This window comes from Aulostomus chinensis, chromosome 12 (assembly GCF_037954235.1).
Source record: "Aulostomus chinensis isolate RoL2024-O1b breed Wild chromosome 12, RoL_Achi_v1.0, whole genome shotgun sequence".
Lineage (NCBI taxonomy): Eukaryota > Metazoa > Chordata > Actinopteri > Syngnathiformes > Aulostomidae > Aulostomus > Aulostomus chinensis.
The window spans coordinates 17,465,935-17,479,646 of record NC_141331.1 but is presented as its reverse complement, the minus strand read 5'-3'; the positions used below and the strand labels follow the sequence as shown (position 1 = coordinate 17,479,646).

At 41.0% G+C, this 13,712-nt stretch overlaps 1 protein-coding gene across 2 annotated transcripts in view; it reads right to left on the bottom strand.

Annotated features, from left to right (window-relative positions):
* The window catches only part of LOC147252309 (glypican-6-like), a 92,876-nt gene that overhangs the window by 3,979 nt on the left and 75,185 nt on the right, over positions 1–13,712 (bottom strand). For both annotated transcript variants that reach the window (XM_086220569.1, XM_086220570.1), the window contains one exon: positions 588–724. In XM_086220569.1, the coding sequence (XP_086076695.1) occupies positions 588–724 (137 nt within the window). The remainder of the gene's footprint in view (positions 1–587; positions 725–13,712) is intronic.

Sequence of the window (13,712 nt, the reverse complement as noted above, 5' to 3'; positions counted from 1 at the left end):
AAAATATAAATGCTGAACATCTTTTGATGAAATGGATCAGTCACTATTGGCGTAATATGGATTGCGGTACGTGTACTTTATTGGATTTTCATTCATTTGATCATTTTTCGTGTTTTGCTCATTTATAAGTGATGATATGCTAGGGGCAGGAGTTATAAATGAGCTGCAGTTACCCTAATAAATCTCTTCATGCATTAAGGCGAGGAACTATGTTGCATTGCATCATAACTTTCGAATAAAAAATGTATGAAAAAAATGAATAAGTAACAACAGCCATGATGTGGAGCTTTCTTATAAAAAATAAATAAAACATCAGAAGTACCCTGCTGCTCGCTCCATTAAAGAAAACATGACAATTACATAAATCAATGCCACAATAACACAACCAAAGTGTCAAGTAAGTGAGATCCCATCATATTTGCTTCGCTGGTGAATCAAGATCGAGGCGTGCAAAGTCTGGTACGGCTCAGAATGTGAAAGTAATCTGATCCTTCATTCTTGGATTAGTGTGACTAATCCAGGTCGAATTAAATAGACTGTGGATTTCTCAATAACCTCATTTCATAAGCCTTCATTTGCCCCTTTACCTGCCCTTGGTGTGTCCATTCCAGCACTCGTCATCGCTGGTATTTGCAGCAGTCACTCTGTTCTCGATGCACATCGCCTCAGGCAGGCTGGACCAAAATTTCTTGGACAGCCTCAGTTTCTTTTTAATGTCAACAACCTAAATAGACACAGGGAACAGGACATGAAGGATACTCGAAGAGAAGACCAAGGACCGTGATTTCACTCCGTTGTCTTAGAAATATATTTGGGAACTAAAGATAATGCCGTTTTTGTAGAGAGGGAACATTTGTAATCTAACATTTGAGCCTGAACACTCCTGCGTGCTCTTTCACTCGTACAGTATCTGCCCTGCACTTGTCACCACGTTTCAGCAAGTGCATTATAATCTTTGCAGTCCAAAACTGAGACTATTTGCATCTCTGACTCTTAGAAAAGAAACCTTCTAATTTTTCACCATTGAAGCTTTGCATCATAAATTGTCACACCTTGCAGACTTGCAGCAATCGTTTCGGATATAAATGCTCCCTCGCGTCCCCGTCGCCATGTGACACACTCAGATATCGTGTAACCGACTTGAGCCTGTTGAACTCAGAAACTTTTTCAAAGTTTCAAACACACACACAGAATTTGACATATTTGACTGAAGCTGAGGGAAAGCCTGATAGCAGCAGGTTGGCCCCATTATCTGTTTCCGTCTGAGTTGCTGTTAGGCTTACGTGAAATTGTAGTGAACCTGAGCAGAACATGAAAGGTGCTGCACTGAGTGTGTGACGCTGCTGTAGGCCTCGACGCCGCTTTTGATGTGTTAATCCTGTCACACTGATGCCAAGGCACTTCAGCAGCTCTGATACTGCCCAGAGGGTCAAGGCTCGACTCAATGTGAGAGATTGACTAGCAATGTTTGACTAAACCTCACACGTTAAGATTAACTTAACAAGTCAGGGGCTCCTCAGTTTTTTTTTCTGTTTTTTTTTCCTTTTTTCTCTAAACATCTGTTGGCAAAATCAATCCTGTGAAAAGGTGTGAATTTAGACGGGGACGGGGGTAAAAAAAAAAAAATCTGATTTTCTAGGGATTCTAATGTCAGGAAAAAATAAACAAATCGCTTCTTCTCAATTAATTTCAGTCCTCCTTCTTTCAAAACATGCTTTTTGATTATTGTTCGCTTGGAGTTTCTCTGAGCTGAACCATGTACTGGAATCAGACTTCTGTTTTCCTCTTAACTCAATCACAGCCCAGCATGCAACTTTTTACGACGGAGAGGGAAGTCATTCCGTTTGAACGTTTTTAATTGTCAAATATATTTAGCGGAAGCATTCATGCCCGAATTCTGTTATTCACACAGAACGGAGGGTTGCTTCTGTTTGGGTATTTTTCGGAGTGGTATATAAATAATAAAGTAAAAGAAAGTGAATCAAAAAGAAAAGGACGCCAAAATAACCCGCCGCCGCCGCCCGCCCGGGTCCAGCAGTACTTGATATTTTTAAATATGCATTGATTTTATTTTTTTGGTCGGGGGGGGGGGGGGGGGGGGGGAAACTGTCATCATATTTAAAAAAAAAGTGTTTCAGTTTATCAAACCACATTCCTCCTGAAAATTTAAATTGAAGTGCTTTCATATTTAAGGAATATTTAAACAGTGGGTTGACAAGGTTTTATTAGATACGGATTCTCTAAACTAACACAAGAAGTGTCGCACACAAAGGCAGGGAACGTTATCCTACATCAACAAGGCATGATTACCAGATATATAAACTCAGGATTTAGACATAAAGCTTCTCCACCGGGAGCAGGAACTTAAGGTACCTAAATGATCAGTTTGAGAGCAGAGTAAAAAGCATTTTCACACAATAATAAATCTACTTCTGGGGGAAAAAAAAAAATCAGTTTCTCCCTTCATTGCACATTGCCCATAAATAAATTATACACCTGCTGCAACAAGCAACCCTGCGTGCAACCACCACCCATGCACACTAGATGGCACTATGTCTTTGAGAAATGGAGAGCTGAAGGCAACAACAAAGAAGTGGGGATAAAATCTTATTGCAAATGGCATTAACTTGTGATGCTTATTGTCCTGTAGGAATGAAACATTCTCTCATTTTCTAGTAGATCAGTTCTGGCTCAAAATTGTATTTAATTGTGACTTTTGGTCAAATAATAATAATAATTAAAAAAAGTGAAACATATCACACTTGTTCATTTTGCTGTCCTTTTTCTTTCTCTTTTGCAATTATTTTGAGACGTTGCCATGCATTTTTGTGTGTGTTGTCAGTTTGCACAAAAAAAGGACAGTATAAATAATGTCTTTGTACACTGCCAGTAAATGTTGGAGCTCTATTTCTGTCCCATATTATATATTTCATGATGTGGTGTATCACATTTCTTACAATTCAGATGAGCTGTGAGGATTCTCTGAGTCATCAGCAAGTCAGAAGCTTCATTGTGTTATTCCCAATTGTTGTGTTTTAGGGGGTGGCAAAGTGGTGCAGTGGTTAGCACTGTCACCTCACAGCAAGAGGGTTGGGGTTCCACCACGGGATCTTTCTGTGTGAGTCTGCATGTTCTCCCTGTTCCTGCGTGGGTTCTCTCTGGTACTCCAGCTTCCTCCCACAGTCCAAAGACATCAAGAGAGGACGAGGCTGATTGATACTCTAAATTGACCGTAGGTGTGACTGTGAGTGTGAATGGTTGTCTGTCTCTATGTGTTGGTCCTGCGATGGACTGGTGACCTGTCCAGGGTGAACCCAGCCTCTAGCCTGAAGGCTGCTGGGATAGGCTCCACCCCGACCCTTAAAAGTGGTAGAAGATGGATGAATGGATGGATGGATATTCTATTTCTTATTCTATTTTGTTTATTATAAAATAGCAAACCCAGTTACCTTGAATCAAATAAATTCCCATTGCAGGTGTGAGTGAATGCGAAAGATCGTTCTCCTGGAGAGATATTTACCTGAACTAACAAGATTTAAATTCTAAATCTGGTTTAATTCAGTAATTTTTATACATAACAAATTCCCTCAAAATGAAATAAATATCGATGTTCCATATATTTCCACATCTCTCTCCTCTGGTTCCCAGCCTCTAGTGTGGTTTACTGATGTGCTTTTATGAGTTTTTCTTGCACAAACATCTATGACACAAACTTTGCTACATTAGGATCAAAAACCAAAAGCTCAGTTCATTGTTAAATGTTGTTTTTTTTCACGGGAAAACAAAAAATATTGCAGCAGTTATCTTTTAAAAACTGTGTGTTTATCTTTAATGGCGATAGACTTTATTTATAATTCATCAGTGTAATCCTCAAGGATGGAGGCAGCACCACCGGCCTCTCGCTGCCTGCCTGTCATGAACCATATATTACTTTTTGTCTCTCTTCCTCTCACGTTCGACCCTCGCTATCCTCCCCCCCTCTCTTTGGTCTTCATCTCCGTTAAGTGGAAGTGAAGGCTTCACAGCTACATGACCTGTGCTCTTATACCAGAGGTCTTATTCTAAGGAGCTTTATGAATAAAGCCCTTGGTGGGTCTCTTACTGTCACATAACAGCGCACGCCGCAGTCGTCTTACCTTCTCAACACGTCTTCATTTTGGATCCTTTGACTACTAAGATGAGCGGCATAAAGCGTGATTTTAATTGCTCCTAGCAACATTTTTAATAAATTAAATTCACTCATCGGTAAAATCAAATTCATCTTTCTGCCTCGGTGTTGTTTCTTCAAAGGGAGGCGGAGATGTTTGCCAGACAGCATTAAACCTCAATTCAGAAGGTTAATTCAGCCCTGAGAAGCAGCCTGTGAAATATTACAGCTTTGCCTGTCATGATTCAAATATTGTCACATTTAGACGTGTGATTCTCACCACCAGCGAACCCCCCCCCCCCAAACATATTGGATATAATATTTGCTCATTGTAAAAAAAAAAACAAACAACTAACAGGCTCGCTCAAACAGGCAAACACGTTTACGAAGGATAATTATTTGCACAACCACAAACACGAGTCAATGAGATAATGGTGTTTGCAGGCTTAAATTCTGCATGTTTACCAGACACTCAAAGTATTTCCTACAATATTTATCATGTCTTGTTTTTGCGCCTGCAGCTGAGTGTGTACAAAGGCAGGGCCCACACGTACGTGCACGCACGCACGTGTGACACGAGAGAGATGCTGCATTCGTCTGCATGCATGTGAATATGTCGGGGAGACGTGCAACCTTTCAGCTCGGACATGTGAGCGAACTGACCGGTGGTTAATTTTTTTCTTTTCCGATGCCCTTGCCTATTCTCAGATCAGAAGCTGTCGTGTCACCAGCTCTGAAGCTGCAGTCACACTTTTGGCATCGGCACAATGTCACGAGCCCAAGAGCTTATCAGGCTGTGGGACCATGAGCTGATGAGCTGAATGTCTTTCAATAATAAAAAGGAAATATGTGGTCAGACTATCTTTTTATCTGTTACGCTGAAAAACACCCACACATCACCCTCACAGCGCTGCCAAACTGGCCGACAGCGCTCAGTGTCTCCCCTGGCACTTCTGTCAGCGGCGGAATCTTTTTTTCTCTCTCATCAAACGCAAAAACAGCCCATCGGGCATTCTCTCTCTTCCTAGTTAAAACACCAGTATCTTGTTAATTTAACAATTAGTCCATTTTCAATCAACTATCTGGGGATGTCATCGCTGCCTGACACTGAGAATATCCTTGTGCTGCAAGTCAGAGCTAATTTAGTGCATGTTCAATCTAATCATAGACTCGGCAGCGGGTCTCACCACTAAACCACAAGGGGCAGACGACTCCTCGATCAACTTATTTTCCCTGGCAACTGCTCCCGCTGTCTGTGTTAAAATAGTTTTTCATTTGATACGAATGCAGTATTCTTCCTGCATCTCAATTACAGAGGTCAGAGAGTCGGTTCGGTTCATACCAGACCTCTGCCATGCCAGAGGTCTCTCCCTGACCAGTGACCACTTTGAGGACAGACTGAATAGTTTCTCACCAGCGGCAAGGCCACAGTAAGAATAACTCTGCCTCTTCATCAAATTCATGATAAAGTTATATTATCGACTGAGTCATACAGTGGCTGGGAGACACCTCAACTGAAGAAAACACACAAAAACACAAGTTAAAAAAAAGGCACCTTCATCAGTGCAAAAACACACCAGCAGCAGTTTACCAAACTGGCCGCAACCTCACACAACACGACAAGTTACAGCGCTGACGCAGACTCTGAGAGATGAAAGCGCACTTAACAGTGATGAGCCCGCCTGGATACGCTTGTATTTACTTATGTTTTCTTTTGTTGCAGCGGTCTGTGACCAGATTCATAGGCTGTCTTGAAATTATGTGAGTTTTTTGGGGGGTATTTTAACTTTGTGACTGCCAAAACCATCCCGAAAAAAGCCCAAAATACAAGAACCAAAGATAAAATGTATCACTTTCATCAGTTTATGAGACTGCAGTGCATTTATGATGTGTTGTGTGAATTTGCTGTTTATGTATTTATTATCTTGTGTGAGCTTGCGTCACTTATGTAAAGTGTTGATTTTTTGTGTTTCTCTAACATGTAGGTTTTTTTTTTTTTTCTCTGTTAATGTTTTGAACCCTTTAGCCTAAACGAGCAGCATACTCTGTCCTCTACGTATGCAGAATGTGGCGCTGGCGCCTATAGCTACACCGTCACGGTGTTGAGTATCTGTGTGTTGAGGCCTTGTGAGCGAGCGCATGTGGAGGGATACGACAATTTAATCAAGTATCTCACATAAAATCCTCCTCGTTGGCTCACGCTTGTGCATAAATTCTCTCGAGCAAGACCTGCCATCTGGTGTAAAGCATATTGGTGGAGAAGGAATAATACCGGCTAGCCCACAGCAGAGTAGATCTCTGTCACCATGTTTGGAGTAGCACTCGTCTCCATTTTGTCAGTTCTTTGGCTCAAAAAGGTGTCTGGCCAGGGTGTGGACTGTTTCCGTCCGATCAATATCCATCAGAAGACAGCAAAAGCAAATATGTTTCTCCTCTGCGACTTTAGATGAGAACTAGAACGACTGGATATTTATCTGGGAGGATCCACACAGTGGAAGAACGTTGCTGCAAAACAAAACAGGTTTAGAAATCAGCATAACCATTCGCAAAATAAAATGGGTTTTGATACGGCAGTGCAATGATGTTTTCTGTCCTCCGCTGCCAGGCTCCCCGCTACGTCCCCCTTGATAAACACGTTTTAAACGTCATTCTGCGAGCCATCACGCTTTCTTCCACTCTCAGCTGGAGCCGCCCTCCTTGTTTCCCTTGATTACGAGTGATTATATCCCAACGTAAATCTGCCACACAGAAATACTACAACATGATTTAGCACAGAGATTTCAACAAAGCCTCAGCCTGGCCGTCTCGTATATCTTTCTTATAGCTCCTGGTGACAGCACTGTCACTGACAACCCTGCGAGACTGTTATAACACTGCTTCCTGGGAATGGATAATTGACAAAGGAATGCTATTGTTATTCAAAACTGCCAATTATTTTGCATTTTGATTTTGCAGGCCAGATTTTTATCAGTAGTGGAAATGCGGCAATGTTCCTCTCTGTATCGGGACAAAAACTGAGGACGAGGCGCGGATGCTATTGAAAAGTTATGCATATTTATTACAGTGTTATATAAGATAAGCAGGACAGTGTGTACATTCTATCAGCTTAATTGTGAATTCTAAATGTAGATTGGTACCCTTGAGACATAACTTTATTTCTCATAAAAGGAGAAATAATTCATCACGGCCTTAATTCAACGTGACGGCAAGTCTCTGTGTACCTTGACAATCATGAAAGAAAGACAGAAAAAAAGTTCCAAAAATAGCAGAAGCGACATAATTGCTAACTTACAGCGATGGTCTGTTCAAGATTAGATCAGGAATTCCATGCTATGTTAGATTTTTTTTTGAAAGAAGCACTAACAGGTTTATGTTGAAATGTTTCTAAATGTGCATCCAGCCCTTGTTGTTTTTGAAGCATTATTAGTCACAAGTCAATACACGCGTTCGGTAGAGCTCAACCAGCCTCATGCACGTTTAATTTCTGTGCTTATTTCACTTTTATGAGTGACAAACTACAGCATGTTGTTTTACCTCATAATGTATTTGCACACCGTCAGGATAGTAGGTAATACTCAGAAACCTGTTTTACATAATATCGCCTGCAACTATTCACTCAGTCCCGAGGTAGTTACACAGTTAGGCAATATGGTTTATCATGGCGAGCAAAAATGTATCTCGCAATGATCCCACGGTGAGGAGAAATGACAGAATATTGATGAAACAGGGGTGAGTTTGCGCTCGTTATTGGCCCCGGGCTACGACAGCAGAAGTTTGAAAAAGAGAGATGATTAAAGAGAAGCGATGCTCTGTGGAGAACAGAGCAATCATCAGCAGGCCCACTCTCTCCCTGCTGCCCTCACTCCCCAGAGAAGCAGCCAGCCTGGGGTGTAATAGGGCCAATGTGCTTCATTAATATATTGACACATGTGAGAAATAGCAGAGCTTTTACACCACAAGCATGACTCCATATCTGATAAAGGTCTGCGTGTGTTGTGATGACCTTTATTGTGAAAATGGCATAGCTACTGGTTGACTTGAGGCTAAATGCTTTATTGCCTTAGCCTCAAGTCAAGGTGTTGAATTCTAAGATTCCCAGATGATGTGATTATCATCTAGGGATGGCTAGATATGACTATTTCATGGCAGATGATGCACCCTCTCTGTGTCAGGCAGATAGCCCCTCCTTTAATGCTCCTCGCTCTAAAAATCTGTCTGAAAACGATCATATTCTTACTAGAAATCTGTATCGAGATCTTTCACTTGATTAACTCAACAGCTGTTTGATTGACATCAATCTTGTGGTTCGCTGGTGCCGCAAGGAAGTGCTGTGCTGTACTTGAAGGTGTCGGGTCCAAGGGTCAGAGGGGGTCTGTGATCTGAGACGCAGTGAGAAGACAGGCAGGATTTTGCATAGCTTTGATCCTGCTGTATGCAGATGTAGATGGGGATCAAAGCCGTCAGAGATGAAAGATGACAGAATGACGGAAGCTGTCCACAGCAATGACTGAGATGACAGGTAGAATGACTGAGATCAGAGCCAGTGATTGGCAGGGAGGGGTTCAGAGATCCAAGTCAGAGATGGTCACAGATAAGTGGGAGTTTTTGTGATATCACAAAACCCAAAGCCCTGCCTTTCAAACAACGTGCACTTAAGTAGATAACGGGGATGGCCAGCCACACAAGAAGTACTGCAAGGGCTAAATGGGATGGGGCACGTGACAGTACTGACATCATGATTGGATGGCTCTGATGTTTTGTGACGTGACAACCAATGACCACTATACTAACCGTACTCAAACTGTGAAACAAATATTCTACTCATCTAAAAAAAAACAAAAAAAAAAACTAAAATTGCAGACAGCAGTTATTCTAACCTTTTCCACAAGACTTGAAGACACTCCGAATCTCTTGCTTCTGTCCTCCCTCTCCGCTTTCTTCAAAAACGTATTTGCAACTACAAAAAAGTAGCAACAGCTTTCGCTCTTCCAGACACTTTGGCCCCAAGTGTTTCAAATTCATAAGCAATTTGACACGCTGTAGTCGAGTTTTAGCCAAACAATTTTCCTTGTTTTTCATATAAATGGTCTTTGGGTAATAAAAACAACAAAAAGTATGTGTAATATTGTTATTACTATTAAAAGGAATAGAGAAAAAAATACCTGAGGTGAATGTCAAGAACCTTGGTTGGCCCTCTCACATAAGAATTTGAAATTAACACCTGTCTCACTGCTACATGTGAAAGTGGCCTCAGCAGTGAGGTTTTATTACCCAGATAAGATGTCAAAGTCATTATTTTTATAAAAGGCAGACCGTGAGAATGGAATGATTCAAATGAAGACTGTTCAGACACACGTTCAGCTCCAGACCTTGTTGAAACTTTAAAATCTTCACCAGCTTTTGAATTTTGAATGTTATTTGCGTCATGATGTCCTTTACACTTTCAAACTAAAAGAGGGTGTTTTGTTTTTTTTTCCATCAAAATTGTCTCTGGGCTTCAGGTAACGAGGAGAAATTATTGTTTTAATGCAAGAATAAAAACAGAAATAAAGCATTGTGGTTCTTGTCACTGTGACCTTGACCTTTGACCACCAAAATCTTTTCAGTCTATCCTCAGGTCCCAGTAGACGTTCACACTATATTTCAGGTGTTCCTGAGATGTTGTTTTAACCACAAAAAAACAAAACAAAACAACAACAACCACCTTCTTAAACATCATCATAAGCCACATCTCAGCCTGTTGGCACAAGATTAATCTGAAAAACGCTGACACAGAACCCACAGTCCCTGAGCTCTTATGTTTATTAAGCCTTCCCTAATGACACAAAGATGATGGCTATGTGATACGTGCATTTGTTAAAAAGTTGCACTTCTATTAACATTTACAGCCACACGTGTATCTGTTTTATTTCTTTGACTTGTGTGAAATGCATTTTGGAGCAGGCCGGGACGCATCCATCTTAGAATTCACTGGCTTTGGTGGATCTGTGGTAACTAAAAGGTCACCTCATTCTTCTTGTAATATAATTCAGCTCCCACAGGTTCATTAAATGTAATATGTGCCGATTTGACTGTAGGGAAGAACAAAATGCCTTGTAGAGTGGTTCCTGGTTCACAGACCAGCCTTCTTCAGCCAGTGTTTGGATTCAATGAGTTCCAATGCTCCTTTAAGTAAAAAATGAAAAACTAAAACTTGCTCTTGACTCGCAAAATCTCATAGTTTGACTATGAAGCTGCCCACAGTGATGATGGTCTAATCTGTCAGCAGCTCCATGCCATGGGGGGTTCTATGTGCTTTACTCAAGGAGATGTCAACAAGGTATGATTGAGTCAACAGGGTGGAAGTAGACATCAACTTTCAGAGCTTTAACTTCCTCCAGCTGGTAGACAGAACAACTGACAGGTGTTTTATTTTGAAAGAAACCGACAACTGAGGATGGAGACAACATGGCTGATTGTCTTTCCCAAAAATAAACGACACTATTGTATCCTCCCCAAAACACACGGTCTGTAGCTACCAACAGACATCAGTTTTTCACTTTATTCAACTTGTTAACCTGAATGGTGCCTGTTTACGTTTCTTTGCAGAACAGGAGGCAGAAAGACCAAAGAGATCAAAGTCAGAGACTCAGGGAGGAGTCAGAGATCAAAGTTGGAGATCACTTTGATGTCACAGAGCCCATCGCTCTGTTTCTAAAAAAAATGGGCACTGGAATAGATAAATGGAGTCATAACCCCTTAAATGACAAGCAGTGCAAGGGATAAAGGGGTGAGGCATGTGATACTAATTCAGACAGGGACAAAGGAGGAAAATGCCACATTCAATCTGCGGTAAATTAAAAGTAACTTGTAAAGGTTTCCAGAATATTCATGGATATTAGGCTCACAGCACTATATAAAACTTGTCACTTACAATAAATGGAGATGACTTACAAATTTGATTTCAAAGGTGCGGCTGCTCCACAAACCCCTACACACTTGAAAAAAGAGTCGAATTTTCTTTCCCAACAGTGTGGTGGGTGTTAATATGCCACATAGTGATAAAAAACATCGCCTCTCAGAGTTTGTGGATCCAAAGAGTTTTGTTCGAGACCTTACGTAATTCAAGTTAATCTGCAGATAAACTGAGGATTTAATACAAACATTTTCTGCTATACTTCCTAGGGGAGTGTTGTCTGCATGCTCACGGGCGTTTCAGTCACATTCATGATTGCCACTTGCTCCTCAAACATCAACTCCACCGAAAAACCCTGTACCCGCCCCCCCCCCAGCCAACTGCCAGTAAGCAGTAAACCCATCACCAAGCTTCAAATATCCCTTTACAGAATAATGAGTGATGGATGACACAGAGTCAGAAAATAAGTAGATGATGCACATTTTTTTGTTTTTTTGCTGTTTTGAGACACTAAAGTGGATGTTTGAAAAAGGAGAATGCACAGTAGCCTGCTATTACTGCTGTGTGGGGATGAACCACGCAAATGCACATACTGTATGTCAGTGCCTCAAGGTCTCTCTCTGGTCATCGTGAAAAGTAAACACGACGCAATAGCACAGCTTCACGTGTGCGGAGTATCATACTTTAACAGATTCTGTACTTTCACTTTCAGCTCATAAAGAGGTACAGAGAAATTTGTGCCCGGACATCACATGTGCTTTGGTAAGCACTTTGTTTTGTTTGTGCTTCGCGTTCAAAATAGATCGCAAGGACCACAAACTACAGGATGGAGGCATGACCAGTGTGCAATGCATTTAACCAGAAATGATCTTCCTGAGCTGTTGAGTTTAACATCTAAGAGAGGTCATTCTATAATATCTGTGTTCCTGCAACTATCGAATCCTTTAAACCTCTTTGATCAGCTGTATAAATTGCACAAGAAGTAACATCAAATATGTTTCAAATCATCTAAAGGCTGCTCCGAGAGGATGATTTCCATTTCAAGTTAAAAATGGACTCAGTGAGGTTATCATTTTCAACTTGTGCACCCCCTCCCCCCACCCCCCCACTGAGGAAATTCTTAAATGGACTGTAAAATTTAACAGTACCATGCCACATGTGCAGTTATAGACTATTTATTTTGTGTGGTCTTAGAAAAAAAAAGTACGAGTTCTGCTAGAATCTTTGGAATCTAGATAATTGCATACCTTGGGCACGAGTCTGCAGATACAACAACTGAGAGACTGGAACTGTGGATAGGCCCACTTTACTTCCATTAAACTGTATCCAAAACAAGAATGTCTCAGTGGCTTGACATGGCGTTATATTTCTGGATGGCAGAAATAAAATACCAGGGTCAAGACTTTGGGAAAGGAGTGGTTGTGCTTCTTCCTGACAATTGACTTCACAAACCACATACGGATGTTTTACTCAGTGTTTCCTTCTGACCGTGGCTAAGAATGAGAGAGAAGAAAAGAATGTGCGCATGAATATTCAGTTTTACTTCATGTTAAATAAGTTAATCCACGTGCTGACTGTATAAATGAATAATTAATCCCTACATACTGTAGAAAAGAGCAGGGAATAAAAGTAATATCACAGTATTCATCTCACAGCACATGTATAAAAGATTTAAAATGCAGCTCTATAGACTTCCAGGCAATCCAGTCAAATCATCAGCAAAGTGCAGAAAAACTGCCTTTTTTTGTGCCTTTCATTCAGTCATTCATTTATTCAGTTTCCCTCTCTGTGCACCCCTGCCTAGTGACTCCTGTGACTACCCCGGCCCCCTGGAGCGGGGCCTGCGCTGCGGCCTGCATGAGTCTTAAATGTGTTGCAGGCTACAGCTACAGCAGCCGAGTGGATAAGGACCAGTCATCCCTTTGGCACTGGCACTACTTTATTTCTTCTCCGTGTTTTCCTTTGTTCAACAGGACAAGTTGGACTAGAATTGGGGCTGAAGGATGGTGCCACAGCAAAAATAACTGCTTATAAATGAACAACACCATATAATCTGACAAAAAGACTCCTTAAAGAAACAATTACATCTAAACTGTGTATCCCCTTAATATTAAATAATGAGTCATCCTACATTAAGCGGATTCATAACCGTCTGTGCAGTTCATTACTGATAAAAGCTAATACCGATGAATATTTTTCAACACAAACGATCATAAACCTCCTAAAATTCAGCCTTGGGTCAGTCATTCGGCTGCAGTCGGGATAACTGCCAAAACAGAGAAAAGTTCAACCCAAAAGAGCTTTTTTCTGTCTGCGGTTGTTTTATTAGAAGGAGCTACAGAAACTCTCGAGAAAAATAAAAGCCAGAAAAGAAATACAGCTTTGTGTTTGTGCTTATTAACGGTCATGTGACCTATCAGATATTTATCTTGTGAACCCATGTTGGAAACCGCTCTGAGTGCTTTCAAAACTGCAGTTACAGAGCATTTTCTATATTTTGTGTTTTACGTTGTCGAGTTGGAAATTGCCGCAGCAATTTTGGACTAACCTTGAGCCTAATTGCCTGTTGGATACTGCTGATTGTTTACTGTTTGGTTTTTAAAATATGTCGACTTTATCCAGCAGTACAAAGAGGGAAAAAAAAAATAAAAATTTGACATGGCGAGGCAA